Source organism: Bombus affinis, chromosome 4 (assembly GCF_024516045.1).
Source record: "Bombus affinis isolate iyBomAffi1 chromosome 4, iyBomAffi1.2, whole genome shotgun sequence".
Taxonomy (NCBI): Eukaryota; Metazoa; Arthropoda; class Insecta; order Hymenoptera; family Apidae; genus Bombus; species Bombus affinis.
In genome coordinates, this window is record NC_066347.1 from 15,113,470 (window position 1) to 15,131,805 (window position 18,336).

The 18,336-nt window shown below is 40.7% G+C and overlaps 1 protein-coding gene across 11 annotated transcripts in view; it reads left to right on the forward strand.

Annotated features, from left to right (window-relative positions):
- Positions 1-18,336, forward strand: part of LOC126915402 (protein expanded-like) — a 117,716-nt gene that overhangs the window by 75,029 nt on the left and 24,351 nt on the right. For all 11 annotated transcript variants that reach the window (XM_050720041.1, XM_050720043.1, XM_050720040.1 and 8 more), the window contains one exon: positions 4,563-4,662. In XM_050720041.1, the coding sequence (XP_050575998.1) occupies positions 4,563-4,662 (100 nt within the window). The remainder of the gene's footprint in view (positions 1-4,562; positions 4,663-18,336) is intronic.

The following is an 18,336-nucleotide window of genomic DNA, read 5'->3' on the forward strand; positions in this document are numbered from 1 at the left end:
TTGTTATTACATGCTACGCGCGCTGCAGAATGCCAGCGTGCATGTTACGAGTCGAAGTGATAAAACCATCGACTGATGATGACTTTTTCGAAACCCAATCGCATGGCTGCCATCGGCATTCAACCGTGGAAACGTGTCCAACTTGTCGATTAAGCCGATGTTCTTCACCCAAGAACGCATTTAAATCGTTGACGTTCTTCGAATAAAATATACGAATAAAGATTTCGTTAAGTTCCTCGCATTATCAGACTCTATCAGATTTACCATCTTTCCGTTTGCAATAAGGAATATTGTATTTTCATGTTGGGAATAATTCGATGGAAAGAAGATACTTTATTGCGCTATACGGTTATTTTAATTGAACTGTGAAGAAGCCTATTCTCGATTTCTCTCGTCCAAGCTTTTTACGGTTTAAAGATTCTTTTTTTTTTTTTGTAGGAACATTTGCGCGGAATCCTTGCTGTTATTTTTATTGCACCGTGGAGTTTATCTTCGCATTCTTTCGACCAGGCTTGCTAGTCTTTACATACTTTTTTGTGCACATGTTTATACAGAAATCAAGTATTGCCGTGGCTATTTTCAATTTTTACGTCAAAATTTTCATTTCTACGTGAAATAAATGCAATAAATATGATATTAACGAGAAAATGATATTATAAAACGATGTGGATTTCCTGTAAATTCTAGAAACGTTGTTTTCTCGTTGGTCTAGGAACAAGTACTTGCCTGTAACTTATTTAAATAACAAACTCACAAAATTCACAGAATGCATAAAATATCCAGAGTTAGATTACTCTTTATAATTCTTAATATTAAAACAATAGTAAAACAACTCTCCATTTATGAAGATATAGATTTGCATAAAAATCTGCAGTCTAGCGATGATTCTTAAAATAATTTCTTAATACTTCCTTTTCCAGTTTCAATATTGATCTAGCTGCTTTTCTTTACAGCTTAAAAATTAGTTTTTTCTTATGTGTAATAGAAATTGACTAGTCTGTCTCTAATCGATCGAATGACTGTAATTAAACGAATCGTAGTGCATATTTTATGTAATTCTTGGCTAATCGTTAAAAGAATTGACAATGTTTATCCTTTCAAAGAGCTATTGATCGGCACGAACAATTACGCTTCTACAGATCGTACAAATCATAAAATAAAATTGCAGTCATCATTCTGCGAAGACTATAGACGTAAAAAAGTAAATGGATTAAAAATATACTTAAACGTACAAAGGTATACATTATACATACCCGTATGCCGGTGCTTCTCAAGAGATTAATTGCGAATTTTATGTTCTCCGTTCTGATTACGGTCTCTCCTTCTTTTTTTCCGCTAAAATCGTTTGAGAGATAACGCGTAAACGTCGCTCAAAAAGACGCATAAAATGGGTTGACGCTAATGTCGTTTACACAAGGGATTCCGGTTTCTCTAGAATCTGGGTTACCGCAACTTTGAAGCTATCCGTGTATAAACGGTACATTTTCTGTCTCGTATTACGCGCGCCGAGCTAACCATGAAAAATACCGCGATATTAATCGATCTTTGGATTTGCGGGTACATCGATGCGGAACATACGGAAGAATCGGTCGAGTCTTCGGGTAAAACGATGTTAATCTGTATATCAGTGGCAAGTTGTGGAAAAAATATAGGGAATAAAAAATATTTAATATTATTAATATTAGAACTATGATAGGAGCAATCATCAACATATCACTTTTTTCTTTTTTTTTTTTTTGGAGTTACAACAGCGTATTTTCGAGGATCTGTATGATGTTGTATTTGTACAACGACGTAAATGTAATTTATTTAATATCTTTGATTTATTCCTTGCAAAAATATTTAATGGAACAAAAATGTGTTTTTCTTCTGGCATTGTATATTTTTTGATCAAATACTTATCCCCTGTTCGATCATTTGCTATTAAATAATACTCCTTTAATATTTTTATTTATTTCTTATACATAGTCCTCGCTTATAGGCTTAAGGCGCACTTCCGGCTTTGTATCTTTTTCTTATTTTCTTCGTTTGCTCTCACACTCTCGTCTTCTTCCTTCATTCTTCTCTGTTTACGCTCTCAGTCTCACCATATGATAGACACGCCGTTTATAGGTTGTTCTAAAATTTCAACATTTACATATAACGTAATATCAATCGCTTTCCTTAAGTCCTTCCTTTCTCTCCCCCTCCTTCTCCGTCATACCGTTCTTCCTCCTATTCGCTACCTCTCCGGTATCGAACACTCCTCTTTGCTCTCTGTTTCTCACTTTTACTCTCAACCCCCTTGTTTGTATTCCTTTATCGATTAAAACTAAAGTTTAAATTACTTTTAATAAATTTCAATGTGGTAGATCAGTGTAACGAGTTTAGGCTCCAAAACCAAAGATCTTTCTTCTGTTGGATTTTATATTATACTTATACTATGTTTTATGTTATACTTATATTATTTTTGTAGTCATCGATAATTCTAGCGCTAATATGGTAGATCAGTGTAACGAGTTTAAGCTCCAAAATTAAAGATCTTCTTTTATTGGATTTTATATTATACTTATACTATGTTTTATGTTATACTTGTGCTATTTCTTTAGTCATCGGTAATTCTAGCGCTAATATGGTGGATTAATGTAACGAGTTTAAGCTCCAGAGCCAAAGGTCTTTCTTTTATTAGATTTTATATTATACTTATACGATGTTTTATGTTATACTTATGCTATTTCTTTAGTCATAGATAATTCTAGCGCTAATATGGTAGATCATACGAGTTTAACGAGGCTAAGCTCCAAAACCAAAGGTCTTTCTTTTATTCGATTTTATATTATACTTATACCACGTATTATGTTTTATGTTTTTTGCATCAATGACGCAGTTTAGTGATAACTATATTATCAGCTAGGGCCATCTATATGCAAATTCCGGTTTCATACTTACAGACCTGATATACTATTTCTTTAATCATCGATACTTCTAGCGCTATCCAATATTAATACCGTTATATTACGTAGTCCCAAAAGTTTCTTCCGTCTTATAAGGAATTAATAAATGCACAACGTTCTTTGCCTGATACTTTTTTATTGAATTACGTACGGTCCATATTGTTCTATTAAGATAAAAATCACAACATTTGGCAGATTGGGTTTCATGTTTTAACCTAGTAGATCTAGCTTGCAAGTATTAAATGAAATACATATGACTATTCTCTTGTGGTAATTGTACAAGATCGAAAAATACGCTAATTATGAGAAGAATACAAAATCAGAAGCGATTATTGCAATAGAAGAAACTTATCGAATACTGAAACCGCTAAACTGCGATTAAAAGGCTTGGTTATACTTTATACTTAAAGCATATTACGTATGTTACGTACATCGTATTTACGCTCTTTCTGTATCATTTTTTTTGTTTTTCTTTCCTTTTTTCACTCACCTGGATACGATGTTTATGTCGATGAACTTTACCATAACGTCGACGAGTCAATCTTGAAAGGTAATCATTTGTGCACAAGATTTCCCCTGTGTAAATTCGTAATTATATATGCAAAATAAAGGGCCGATGGTTTCGACAGCGATACAATCTCATCACGTGTGCTCTGTTAATTATATCAGTCACGTGCGTTGCGACGTTTGTTCGAGGGAGACGCCTTTTCATTTTCTGTCGAACATGTTATGCATAGTGCTGTCTTTATTGAAAATCGTTTATGGTGTTTCGTATAATTTCTATGTTCATACATTCGATTTAGATTTTAAGACAAAATACGTAAAAAGCCGTGTAAACGAAAACACGTACAAGAATAATATCATTCTTATCTCTACACCTCATTGAAGAAAGTTGACAGCCACGTGGTGGCTGCGTTTCGATATATTCGAGTGTCTGATACAAATTTATTTATATCAAAGATGACTAACATCGATAAGTTAGCTTTAGCCTATATAAAAAGACAGCCATCAATGGCCAATCTGCCTATCAATATAGCAAAACAAAGTGTAACGAAAACTATATTCTACCGAAGCTTTTTGCGAGTATCTCGAAAACTAAAGCCGAGCAGCAATAGCATTTACAGACAAAAATTGTTCAGAATGTTGATGTTCGAGACAAAATCGATGTGTACCCTGATGTAAATAATTTCCCGATCGTTCTGCTCCTGGTATCTGCGACCAAGAGATCGTGTTCGTACATTTTCAGATACAAGCAGGCGGTACGAAAGTGTGCAAGACAATTTCGCTGTTCGTGATTTTTGTCTTACGCGAAGCCATAGAATTTCCCCAACTTGAACGTCTTCGATACGATTCACCATCGTCGCGTAGCGTCGTTTGACGATCGCGAGCAAAAGCTATTGCGTAAAGCGTAGCGTACGTTGACCTTAATCGACGCTCGCCTGGGGGTAGATTCGGCGATTGTCGACCATAGTTGACGCTCATACCGAACGGTTGAATTATACCAGGAATTTACACGAGACACGATACATTACCAGTTCGATCCTTGATCCAGCAATCTGCCAGCCCTTTCTTCCTCACCTTTATTTGTTTCTCCGAATCTAACTCTTCTTCGTATACGTATCTTTTCAGGCGAAGTCGAGAGTAAAGGAGGTGTATGCGCAGACATGCATGCTTCTCGGCCAGCAGGGCATGCGAGACTGCGAACTGTTCGGCCTGGCAATACTATCCGGTGAGTAAACGGGCCACCGGAGGCCCTTTTTCTCTTCTTCTACCTTCTGTCCATATTCCGGTGGGCGCTCTCGTTTCCGCTGTTCCATCGTTTAACGGACAAAATGCGGTCAGACGGGCCGATGAGCGTGGTGAATGACTTGCGGGGTAGCTGTATCCGCCTCGAATTACGACGCGCCACTTTTTAACCTCCTCCGGAGTAGATCGGATTACCGAAGCTCACGCGAGCCATTAGGTGTTGCGTTTCGCGAGTGCACGAACCGTTTTCCCAATCACGATCCAACCTCTTTCGCTACGTGGAATTACCCTTACGACCCTCGTGATCATCGACGACCGTCGTTAACTCCGACGTCCACGGATCTTTCGTGTTGGTCTCCGTCTTTCCTACCCTTTTAACACGGAACGGATCGAACCCGTACGATTCGCTGAATGTTCCCAGGTGATTTGTTTAACTCCTCGTATCCCGCAGGTATGTTTCGGTTTAAGATATAACGAGACTGTAAAACGAATCGGCGGTTAAGGTAATTATATCGTGGATGGGGGAATAGCGAAATCGACAGACAAATATGGGAATTTAAACAACCGAGATCCGAGAAAAATGTTCAGTACAGTGCCAATATTTTCTTCCCTCTTCTTTCCAATGAATTACGTACCTTTCTCTTTCATCGGTAATAATCGTGAGAACGTTTATGTTAATTACGCATGTGTGTTAAAAATAGTAAAACAACAGTAAAATGATTTCAAAGCACAGAGGACCGATCTTTTACTTTTGCTTAAAAACAGAAAATTTTGTCGCGCGATGTTTCATTGTTTAGAAAATCGAGTTTGAAAATTTGTCGATTTGGTGTACGTATGTAGAGTTGGTCATAGCGTTTACAATACTGCGATTAATTAAATTAATTACACCTTTAGAATTGACGTACTGTGAATATCAAAAAATTATAGAATAATAAATATCTTGAAATTATTACGTTAGGTAGTTCTATAGTTACGCAAACCTGTGATAAAATACCTTTTTACAATCTCAGAATTTGTATAACTCAATTTTGAAAATGAAAAAGAAAATCAAGTATTTAGCATTGACTGTCACAATGAATGAATAATAAATAGCGAAAAACGATAAAAAAAAATTAAATTTATACATTCAGTTGGCCAATACGGTATTTCAGTGACTACGTTATTAAGCCTTTCGTATCGTATCACATTCAACATTTCACCCTAACTGGTTCATATATTGTAATTAATTCATTACATGTATATATCCCGTGTGGATGAATATCTCTATTTCAGCTATTGACAATATAATGTATTCTGCTCGAAACGATCCTATTTGGAATTGAGTGGAATTAAAGAAGCCAATTCAATTAAAACGAAAGGATAACGACGCGATAAGGATACTTTCACTAGCCATTCGGTCGGATCTCTTCGCGGTGCCAGCGACACTCTATCCGCTGAGAATTCAAAAGGCCGTCCCGGCCGAGATTCACTCGGTCGAGGAGAAAGTGTCCTAGACGCGGCATCGACCTTTCTGGTAGCCGCATAGCGAACTAAATGGAATAAATTAAATCAGCAAACTGAACTAAGCAAAACAAACGAAATTTTACTCCAACATTCGTCTTATTGGATACATGTCGACTGGTATAAAGAAATTGAATACAAAATCAAAACAATTCAAAACACGTACAGCCACTCGTGAAACTAACGACAGTGCGTCAACTTTATTTCCATAAAAGTACCGCTTTCTTCCTATCCTAGAGCCATATGGAGCAAGAGATTACAAAGACCATGGATGTTTCATACGCGAGATTTCTCTACCGCCAAGCAATCCGAAAACCAGCGAGATTTCAAATTTTCAAAAATAAAAAGATCTCGTTGCGAATCTTCTGGAGCATAGAGAATAGCAGGACTTAAATACCACGCAAAGAGAGTCCTCGCCGGGTAATCCGTTGACTAATCTTGAGATCTTTCTGCATAGCCATGGTCTTCTTGCTTTCCCTTGCCCTCTGCCCCGGTCCCTGTACCGTCCCTTCCCTTCACCGAATATACTCAGCTCCGTCGCTACCCTCTCGCTCTATACTCTCTTGCCTTTCCACCAGTCATGACAAGCCGGTCCGACTGGTACCCCCCACTACCGCGGGGCCCGGACCCTTCTTGGGCCTCGCAAGGGCCCTGCGGGACCCCTCCCTCCTACATTCCAACGGGGCCCCATCACGGCGAGCCTGAGCTGGCGGGTTTTGAGGCGCGCGAGCCATGCCACGACAGGAAAAAAATGCATCTGAAAAACCAAAACAAGTAGAAAAAGGTGGCTCACACCCCTGCATGCGTGCATCGGTTTGCGTGAACGTTGGCCGGACCCCGTACCGAGGACCTCTTTACTTTCTCTCTCCCTTTCCTTCTCTGCTCGATCTTTTCTTCTGTTCAGCCTCCGTACGCTTCTCGTCTCCTTACTCTACGCCCTACGCGCGCGTACGTGCGCAAACTGCTGCCTGGTCATCCGATGTGCACTCTTGTTCCTTCTTCTTCTTCTTCTTCTTCTTCTATTTTTCTTTCCTTTAAATCTTCCTCTTCTTCGTGCTCCTGTTTCATTCGATTCACTTTCTATCGATATATCCGTGCATTTCCTATTGTTTTGTCTTTTCCTTTTAACAGGTTCCTTCAAAGACGTCTACGTAGCTTCTATCTGTATGTAGTTTTCTATACGAGAGCTCTTCTTCTTCTTCTGTTTCTCCTCCAAGTTTTCTTCGGTTTGCTTATCGTCGATATATTTATGCTTGTTTAATCGAAAATCATAGGAGAAAAATAAGTTAATCCGTATCGATTGCTTGATTTTAAAGTCATTTTGGTGTTTCAAGAAAGTATTTCAATAAGACGCAGGTCAGACGAGAATGCAACCTGATAGTTCTAAAGACGTACATGAGCTTCTTAGAAACAATCGATAAATTAAGAAAGTTTTACAATCTCCAAAGATTGGTAGAATTATGCACAAAAATACGTTTTTGATATCGTTCTGATTGGAAGTGTATCAAATTTTTATTGATCCTGCTGTTTCCAATTACGTTTCCCCTTTAACAAAAAATCTCTATACAGATTTCTGTACGAATTTATTTCTTCTTCCTTTTCTTCTAATTTATACCCACGTTTCCTTCGATGCACATTATATCGATGCTATTGCAGTTCTATCTTCAACGATCTTCAACGATCTTCAACGATTTTTCTACAGCTTTGCTCCGTATGAGATACATTTCCTTGTACGAGCTTGCCTCTTACATTTATGGAAGTCGGAATATTTTCTTGAAAAATGATTTTGTTTCCTGCCTTAGCAACGTCAACCTTGCTACTACGCTTCTACCTCTTCTTCCATCTTCCGCATCTTCTTCTTCTGCTGCTACCGCTGTTACCTACTTCTTCTTGTACTTCCTTTCTTGTTCTTCTTTTTATCCTTGACTTGCGCATCTTTTTCTGCTAGTTCGCCTTCGATTTTCTTTTCCGCTTCTGTTATTTCTTCTTCTTTTCTTCTTCTTCTTCTTCTTCTTCTTCTTGTCCCCCTGTCCCGACCCCCATACCTGTGGCGGTAAAATGACACGGACCAATCGCTGCTGCAATTTTGTAATCACCACCGTCTGGTCTTGGGACGCTTCTTACTAAAAATAGATATCGAGAAAGATCGCTCCGGGCGAGCGGAGCACGACCAGTCACCGAAAAGTTCTTTGATTACAACCCCCTTTTGCTCGATGAACCTGACCAAATGGAGATCCAAGGTTCTTTCGTATCGCCAAGGTCTTAGCAACATCGTTTCCTATATTTTACAACCTTTCTATTTTTCTCTCTCTTTCATTACAAAATAATTCGTCTACGTGGTCAAGTAATATTTTTGATTAGAATCTCTCTTATGTTGCCCAACATAATCAACTAGAGGTCCACGGTCTTTCTTTATCTTTGGGTACAACCAACGATGTTTCTTCTACTTTACGATCTCTTCTCTTTTCTCTCTTTCCTTTTTATCGTATTAAGCGAATAATAATCGAACAATATGATGTAAAATACTTCGAACGGATACTTTCGTGTATCTTGAGAACTTTTGATTGCAACTCTTGTACACGACGATTATGGTCAAGGTCTTGCGAACGATGTTTCTTCCATTTCACGATCACGCGATATCTAGTTCAAATATCCTTCGCACGCAGAAAACTACTGCGAAGAATTGGCCGTGGAGACCGCGACGTCGCGGAATAATTTATATGAAAGATCAGCAGGAGAAAAAGAAATATTGGAAAGGGGACATGAAAGTGCAGGATGGTCCCTAAGAGGAAGAAGAGGCCGCTAATCCATCCATGAATCGAACAAAGACGAGGCTAACGGATGCTGGAACGAAAAAGAGTAATACAGAACGAAAGAGAAAGATTCACCTCCCTTTACGTATTATGTGCGCACACATAGAAAACGAAGAGCGACGAACGAGGACGAAAGAAACGCACAGAAGACGGGATAAACCTATATATCAAATCCTAAAGAAGAACAGGGAAAACGTGATAAATGAAAGAGATAATAAGTTATATACGTTACAGCTTTTCTATCGTAAAAGAAAGAAAAAGGGGCAAAGAGAAATAGAAGGAAAGAAAGAAAGGAAGGAAGGAGGAAAAAGAGGAATAAAAAATGAAGAAGAAACGCGAAGAAGGATAAAAGAAAAAGAAAAAGGAATAAAGGATGAGACTGAAAACGTGGAAGAAGAGTGACAGAGAAGAAGGAAGACGGAAGGGAGAAAGAGTGAGAAGGGAAGAGAAAGAATGAGCCCGGGTAAGACGGTAGCCCGGTGATTTGTATAGGGCCTCTCGTATTCCACCTCCCGCCCAAGCGTCTCCGCCGCACGGCGACTTGGGACCCAGGAATGTGGAAGGAGGACTCCGAGGACAGGAATCGTCGACGCTGGCGCGCGCGCACTCCTCAGTTCGCTGGCGCGGGTACAAGGGATTTGGAGGACGAAGGTAGCGAGTTGAAGCGAGTGGAAGCAAGTGGAAGAGAGTAAAACATAGCAGAAGAGAGTAAAAGAGAGTGGAAGATTGAGGACGGAAGGGCAGAGGGGTGGGGAGTAGGCCTCTACAGAGCAGAGAATGGGTCTCAGCAGGTCCGTTGGATATATACCTCGATGAAGCTAAGGCTGCGTCACATCACAACAGGGCTTCAACGTCCTTCCTTCCCCTCCATTACACATGCCGATCTTTCTCCTTCGCCGATCTCCTCTCGTAAGCAGCACCTCCTGTGCACCATTTGCCGAACGTTAGCGGTCCCTTTTACTCTTCCTTTTCTTTTATCTTTCTTCCTTTTTTTTCTTTTCGTTTTCTTTGTTTCTCTGCTCCTTTTTGGAATTCTTTCGCAGCATTTTTTATATCGTCTTGGCACGTTCTTCTCTTTTTTTCCTCTTGTTTCGTTTAGTCCTTGTATTATCTTCTGGTTCTCCTTTTCAGGCTGTTCCTTTCTACTTTCTTCAAGCTCTCTTTCCTGTTTCGTAGCATCGAAAATCGTAGTAAAATCGAAATAGCATCGTTCCGATGAATTCTTAAAAAAAAAAAAAAAAGAAAAAAAAGAAAGAGAAAATTCCATCGGCGAGGAATGCTCGTCGGTGTTCTCCGTCCCCTCTCGTCTTTCTTTTTTGGCCATCCTTCCATCTTCGTCGAGTTTCCCTTCTTTTTGCGTTTCTTCCTCGTGGGCCCTACTCTTCCTGTCTCGCTTCCTCTCTCGCCTCTTACCTCCATCTTTCTCTCATCCGCATCGCCCTTCGGGTCTCCCTTTCTGGCATTCGTGGTCGTAACAACGGGGACACGTGTCCACGAAGCGAAGCCTCTCACATGAATGGGTCATTCATAAGGTGTAATGGCGTTTTATAAATTAAAACGCGTCGTCGTTTGATTTATATTACGCGATCGCTAATGAAACCCCGTGCATGTCGAACGGAACAGTGGTGAGGACAGGGTGGGGGAGGCGGCAATACAACAAGGTAAAGGGACGAGGGAGGTGCACCGAACCAATCCAGGAAGGCTCGTCCGTATTACGCAGGCAGTTTTAGGGTTCTCCACGATACATATGTATATCGGTTAGCCAGTCGACGTCCTTAGCTAAACTTCTGCCCGCTGTCCTCTTTCATTTTATCTTCTTTCGATCGACGAATCCATCCCAGCTACCAATCAATCGCGTCCTTTTCCCCTTTTCACTTTCTCGTCTTCTTTAACTTCGTTTTTTCGCCATGCCTTATTTCATTTCTTCCTTTTCTTTTTCTTCTTTCCTTCCTGTTTTCTTCCAGCCAATCCACCGTCCTCGACTCTATTTCTTCCTTCTCTCTTTACCTTCCTCTTGCAACCTTCCTCATCTTCTATCTCGCTTCAACTTGTACTTTGGCTGCCGAAAGGCACACACAGTGCCCGTTCTCACTCGGACGTATACATGGCGTGTTTTGTTCGTCGGAATAATTTGATCGGGATGAAATATGCGATGAGCTCCAGATAGTGGCCTCCGGTGGAGGAGTGGTGGCCGGTGCTGGTGGCGCTGCTCTTGGTACACCGTGCTTCGCTCTCCTCTGGTAGTGATGGTGCTAGTGGAAGCAACATTTTATCCCCCTCGGTCCGCGTTCAACGGAACTCCATCTATCTTCCGTAATGCAACGCGAGGTCCGCTTCGTTACTCGCTGCTACGAACGTGTAATAACCTTCTGAAAACTCTGTATACAATTTCGCTGCATATCCGCAGCTCTTGTCGAACGTCGTTCTACGGCACATAGAATTTTTTACTTTTCATCTATTTCTGTACCGCGCGATTCTGCTTGACCGATAGAACGTGTAAACTTTATGCACACTTCACTTTTAAATTTATCGTATCTGGGTCTTCAATATCAACGCATCAAGATCTACGAGACACGCAAGAAAAATGTCATAAATTCGATATGACCCAAAACGTACAAAAAGTACAGTCCTGTTCTGAATCGCGCGGTGGAAAAGCGAACGCATCGTTTAGACGTCGAAACGCGAGTATTTTTTCATCGGGAAACTTTATTTTCTTGCTTTTGTTCGCGTTCCACTGCCGCATCGTGAGGCCTGTAACGCGAGCAACAGCGAATGTTCGATCGAAGATCACGAGATTAGTGCATGTACGAGGAGCGATGAAAAAGCAACGAGAATATGTAAATGCAACGTCTGGACGTTGAAACGAAGTTTTCTCATCGAAGAATCTTACTTTGAGAATTTATATCATTTCGTAGGTCAGTTTTATACCAAAGAATTTCCTAAATGCGAGGCGTAGTAAAAAAGTAACGATACTACGCAACTTTAACGCGAAATGCAATCCTTCTTGTCGGGAAGCGTCGTTTTTCTCGCACTGCTTCGCGTAACACTGCATCCACACGAACTTTAATGTACAGATTTGTAACGCAAGAACGTAGACGTTGACTCGTAAAAGATTGATTTTTAATTTATTCGTAATACAAGAGGCATTAAACGTCGAACCACAACGTTTTTCCAATACGAGGCGCGAGTAAAATATTTCTAGCTTATTGGAATGCCACGTCTAAACACAAAAGTGTAATCTTTCTTATCTCGCTTTACCGAGTCTTACTTTTCCGATCCTATCGAGTAAAGTCAGTCATGGTGTTTCAAGTTCTGACGTTTTTCTCGATAAATTTGATCGAGAGATTATTACTAACTTACTATCGGAGACTGTCGGGTCTTCCGAATATTTTAACAGCAACTCTATTTACGTCTGAAATACTCCATAAACGCATAAATGTTCATAGTCTGATTATTAATCTTGCCAGTTGTCAGTACTGATCAATTTTTTACGCCATTAAGTCAGTGATTCGTATCGAGTATTCTATTGGGTTGGCGACTAAGTGATTGCGGATATTGTCATTAGGTGTTATTGACAAAATCCGCAATCACCTAGTTGCCAATGCAATATGAACAACTGAAATCCCATGTAGCGTATTCCTTTTGAAAGATGACGCGCCGTTTAACGATGGAATGCTACGATTAACGCCGAATACCACTCGTGTGACTCTACGGAGACTCGTCTCCGGTTGTAATTATCACAAAGAATGAGAAAAAAGAAGAAGAAAGATAGAAAGAGCCCGTCTATCAGATCTGAAAGTAGTATTCGTCTAAAGAACCATGTACAATATAAATCTTTATCGTGTAAGGCGTAAGGAAAGCGATCCATCAAACGATACCATACAGATTACGCATCTGTGCATTCCTTTAAAATTCTTCACACACTCTGGTCTTGAAGGCTGAAAGATGATATATATATAAAAAAAGAAAAAGAAAAAAAAGCAGAAGAATTTCAATGCGATTATGCATGACGAAAGACGCACAATAGTATCTTGATCTGAAAGATGATTACACGTCATAGTAAACGCATTCCATTCTTTTAAAGTGGAACGAAGTAGGCGAGACTCGCTATGATTTCGTACAACGTTCAAGAATCTCTGGTTAATAGTTCCTCGAAATCATCCTTCTGCGCTGCAACGCGTGTATTTCTTAAATATATGGTTCTGCTACGAAAGATTTATCATACGCGTGTCTTAATTACTTTGTTACGTTTGCTCGGCGAGTGTGACGGTGCAAGATCGTAAAATCAGCAAGAATCACGATAATACAGCGTTTAATAAGAATAAATAAGCATTCGTTTGTTCAAGTGCGAGTAACGTATCAACGAGAAAAGAAAAAAAAGAAGGATACGTGGTAGTGCGTCAGGTTGTAAGCAACAGCAGAAAGAACTCGAAGAATTTTCTTACAAATATCCTATTTTCTTTCGCTTACGATGATCATTGATTAGGAATGTACGTTCGCATAAATGGCTTCAGTTGTAGCAGCATATCATTTGATCGAACTTAAACCTAATTAAACGTAATTCTGCTATACTTTCGTTTCAATAAACCGAGTTATATTGTACTTTCCTAATATTTAAATTGAAAAAGAAATACATCGCTTTGCTGGAAAGCTCGTTGTTCGCTGTTCGATTAGTCGTTCGATTATAACGAAGAGAACACTCTTCACGCGAGTCGCTCGTTGCTCCCGAGCAACAGCAAGGACAGCTCTTTCGCGAGTATTTCTCAGCCACGAAAGGACGAAGTGAAAAGAAATGAAAGTGATCGATGGAAAAGAGCGTTTTTTCTGTCGCGGCAAGGATTCGCGCGTGAGCGCGCGCTTCACGACGAGAAAAAACCGCGAGGGAACGATCCCCATAAACCCGTCGGTTTCCCAGAAAGAAACAATGTTCTCCCTCTCTTCCCGTGGCGCAGCAATGCGCCGTAACCGTAATTACACCCGTAATCACCCCTGATTGCTGAGAGAGGGACCTGGTCTCCTCTCTACCTTCGCACTCGCTATCTCTTCCACGCTGTAGCATATACACTTCTGCCAGTCTGTCCAGTAAAATGCCAGTCCTTTTCCATGGAATCTGATCCATGCCAGTTATTTTCTCATCTAGGATGATCTTCGTAGTTTCTCTTCATCGTGGAAAATTAGAACTGACGAATGAATAGAGAATGTAGATTTACGACCATTAGGTTAAATACGTGCTACGTGATAGTCGGATCACGCGCTGCTCAAAATTAGCAGATTATTTTTCACGCGTTACGTCCGTTATTCCCGTTTGTACATTTGTCGTTAATCTCTGTTACGTCACCGTACGAATAATGTCTATCTATCAAGCCTTTATGAACTTTTATGTTTGGTACGAGTGGCGGTGAAAATTGTATCATTGATAAATTAGCGCGTTAACAATCGCTGATGTAACGTTAGGTTTTTTCGCGACTAATGTGTAACCTGGGACCATTGGCGCAATTGGACTGATGTTATTAATAAAGATTCATAAATTGTAAATTACAAGTTACTAGTATCGATACATTTTCCCACACAACGATAATAAGCTTCGTAACTGGACGAAAAAATTTTACTTGTTACAAATTACGATGGAACTTTATACCATCGCGAGAGAGAAATCTATAATCGACGATTTGTAATTTATCGGTTTACTAATATTACTAGTTTACGATTAGATTTGAACAAATTTTGTTATACTTTTCAGATTGTATTTATACCGTCGTATTTAATTCTCTAGTTCGATTTTGATACGTAGCCTCGCAGCATGATGAAAAGAACCACCAGACGTTTTCCTTGTTACATAAATTACCAAAATAACGATGCAGGTACGTTACTCTAAACTGCTGTAGAACATCTCACACACCGTTTCATCTCCAACGAACCGATAGAATGTACCTGGTTGCTGTTTCCACCCTCAATCCCAATAGGTAACTTACCTTGGTAACACGCATCGGATACATACTTGTCCATCTTGCATTCACGAAAGAATGCAGTCCCATTTCTCGGCGATTAGTCTGTAGCACATTTCCACCGGGATGATCGCGAGTGGTGGATTCTCTTTGGACTTTACGCGAACTCGGGACAACGTTTTTCCCTCCCTTGTTCTTTTTCCTTGCATCTTCGTCTCGGGGGTCGTAAAAAAGTAAGAACGTTGCCTATGCTCGTTCTGGGCGTGGCGGTCGACAAAAAGAAAAGAGAAAAATGGAAAGAGAACAAGATCCAGTGGAAAGGAGAAAGGTAGAGAAAAATAGAGAAGAGAAAAGGGAGAGAGAGAGAGAGAGAATGAAAGAGAGAGGAATGGGTTCGAAGACAGACAAAAAGGAGGATGAAAAGGGAAGCGAGACGAAGAAAGATAGAACGACGTAAGATCTTGCTTCGTCCGTGACTGGAGGGAATCTCTAGTGGGATAAGGTGGACCCCATGGGCCCCGATGGTTGGTTACACGAGGGCCAGGGTTAGCCCTCGGGCAACATTCCCCGGTAATGGTCGGGTTATACCTCGGGTAACACAGGTGCCCTCGGCTACGGAGGGAGAGATCGTACAACCAAAGAACTCCGGAGCTGACTTACGACTTTCTCGGTTCCTCAGCCACGTTGGGATACATCCATCTATCTTCGACGATTCCGGTGCCAATTCCGGCGATCAAAAACGGGGAATGCTAGTAGCCGTTGGAAGGAGAGGAAGGAAGAAGCGGAACCAGAGCGCTACAGGTGAAACGAGCAACGGGGCTATCCACTTTCGTCCGTTCATTTTTGCCAACTGCTCTATGTCCGAAAGAAAGATAACGCGCAAACGAAGAAACGAGGAATCAGGAAAACGTTATTTTTTATTATCTTTTGCAAAGTGTAGCCCCGGTCATACACGAGCTTACGAAAGTATTTGGACGTTTTTTTCAAATTTGCCCTGTGTTACTTACAATCGGTGAGTATTAATATTTGGTAAAGATGGCATTATGTCATAACGCTAGAGGTGACTTATGGTTACATCGGACGAAAGGGTATATCTATAAAAACATAGTGATAATAATAGCGGAAATAAAAATAAAAGGATATGATATAACAGCGATAACATAACACGATTATAAATAAAAACTGTGGCTGTACGATTGAAAAGCACTACATCGCATTACCTCTGTTCAACAGATTTAGAAGAGTGTGTTTTTTAAAGTCTAAGCATACGATTGTTCGTGCGAATTAAATAGTTTTGATACAAAGGGTTAAAGTGCAGATGAAAAACGTTAGGACGTGAATGAGAATGATAATTGTCGTTTGTTATATCTACTATGCAAAAGTAAAATTTTAACTATCATATTTCGAGTGTTATCCAATCCTATTTTATAACTCATTAAGGACCAACATCGTCTTAACGAAACACACGTTGCTTAGTTCTTAATAATTTGAGGCTCCAAAGGACTTGCACTCTCGAGGATAGATCTATGGGACACAAATATCTACGAGAAGAATCATTTTATGAGAAGACGTCTGAAGTAAAAGTTAGATGGACATTTCAATTCCAAATATCATCGTATTATTGGTATGTATCGAAACGGAGGAAAAAGATGGAGAAGAAGGAAATAAACGTCTTTTATCCAAAAATTGGCAGCGTCGTAGTAGAAGGGAATGTTCGCGGTATCGTCGAAAGGCCTGGAAGAACGGTAATTCGAGGTACATTTTTCGTGGGTTTCAGGTCGCTTTACAATGCCTGCTCCAACTTTTCTTTTTAATGACGCTGCTGACTCTCTTGCCGGCCGCAAGAAATACGATGTTCTGACCTTCTTAGGTCGCCACCCCCAACCTTCTTCTCCCGTCTGCCCTAACCTTCCTCTTCTTTCCTTCATCTTTCTTCCCTTCTTCGTCCTTCGCCTTATTCTTCTTCCTTCGCCTCTTCTTTTTCTGCTTCTTTTTCTTTTCTCCCCCACGTCTTACCCGTCTATTCTTCTTCTTGTTGCTCACTCTTTCCTCCTCCTCCTCCTCTTCCCCTCCTTCGTTTCCTTTTTTTCTCTTGCTTCCTCTTCTTCTTCTTCTTCTTCTCCTTCTTCTTCCGCTTCTTCTTCTTTTTCTCCTTCTTGTTCTTCTTCTTTTGATGCTAGAGGGAAGGCAGCAGGAAGGAAAGTAGAAAGGAGAGACGTCGGCGAGAGGGTTCGGGTCGAGCCTCTTCACCGCGGAGAGTGCATTACATCCCCCCGATTCCTTCTTTCATCCTTGGCCGGCTCCACCGCGGAATGTGGCTCGATCCGCTCCTTCGTGTCTGAAAGGCAGCATGGCCAGCATGCCACACGTGGCACCGGACGTCGACGAGGTGGACGGCTCACGTCAGTGTATCTCGGGCAAATCGAAATATGCTAAATACAGGGTGTCCGAGAATCTCCGAGTTCTACTTGCTTCACTGTAAAACGGAGCAAGAGATGGAAAGAAAGAGAGAAAGAGCATAGGAATGAGAGAGGAAAAGAGAACGAGATACGTAATGTGTCGATGGTGGTGAATTGGATAGAAAGAGAAAAGAGGAGAGAAAGATGGAGATGGAGTGGGAGATAGAGTAGGGGAAGCAGGAAAAGAGGGTGGGGAGAGGGCGAAGGAGAAAGAGTCGAGAGAAGAATCGAGGCGCGGCTGTTCGAACACGAACGACACTACCCGGACCGGCTTCACGACGTGGAGTTTTATTGAGGAGCAGATGTTTGAAACGTAACCTATAATGATTCCACACTATATATACGAAACGCTGCTTCGGATATATACGATCCTCGTATATACGGTTTATGGTTTTACCGATGAAGGAGCGTCACGATAACATATTTTATTGCGGCTACGCCGATAATGGTAGTCGGGATGAACAGTTTCGGTCACTGACATCTCCTGGCATCCTTTATAGGTCGCGGCGAGGTTTATGCGTTCCGTGAAAACTGTTTCGTGACGCTTCTGTGAAACGGCAAAAACATGCTGGAAATTGCCCGATCGCCGGTAAGAGATTACACTGTTTGGTAATTGTCATGCGCAGAAGCGTCACTCGGTGTATCTTGTTTCGCGAATTTAGGTTAGGTTTTCAGGTTAAATCGTGCGTGTAATTTGATACCGCGCGTTGCTCGTACGAGGCTAAAAAATTAACGCTAATTATTAAACTTAAAAGTGATAATTATCTTTCGTTTTTCGATGGTGTGAAATACGAGTATTATGCGCGAAGCGGATGATGTTAAAGGATATTTCGAAATGCCCGAGTAAGATAATGCGCGTAATATCGTACGATCGTTGTATTTTTCTACCTTTATGGGTTAAAGAAAAAGTAAAAGCACATGTGTACATATATGCCGGTAT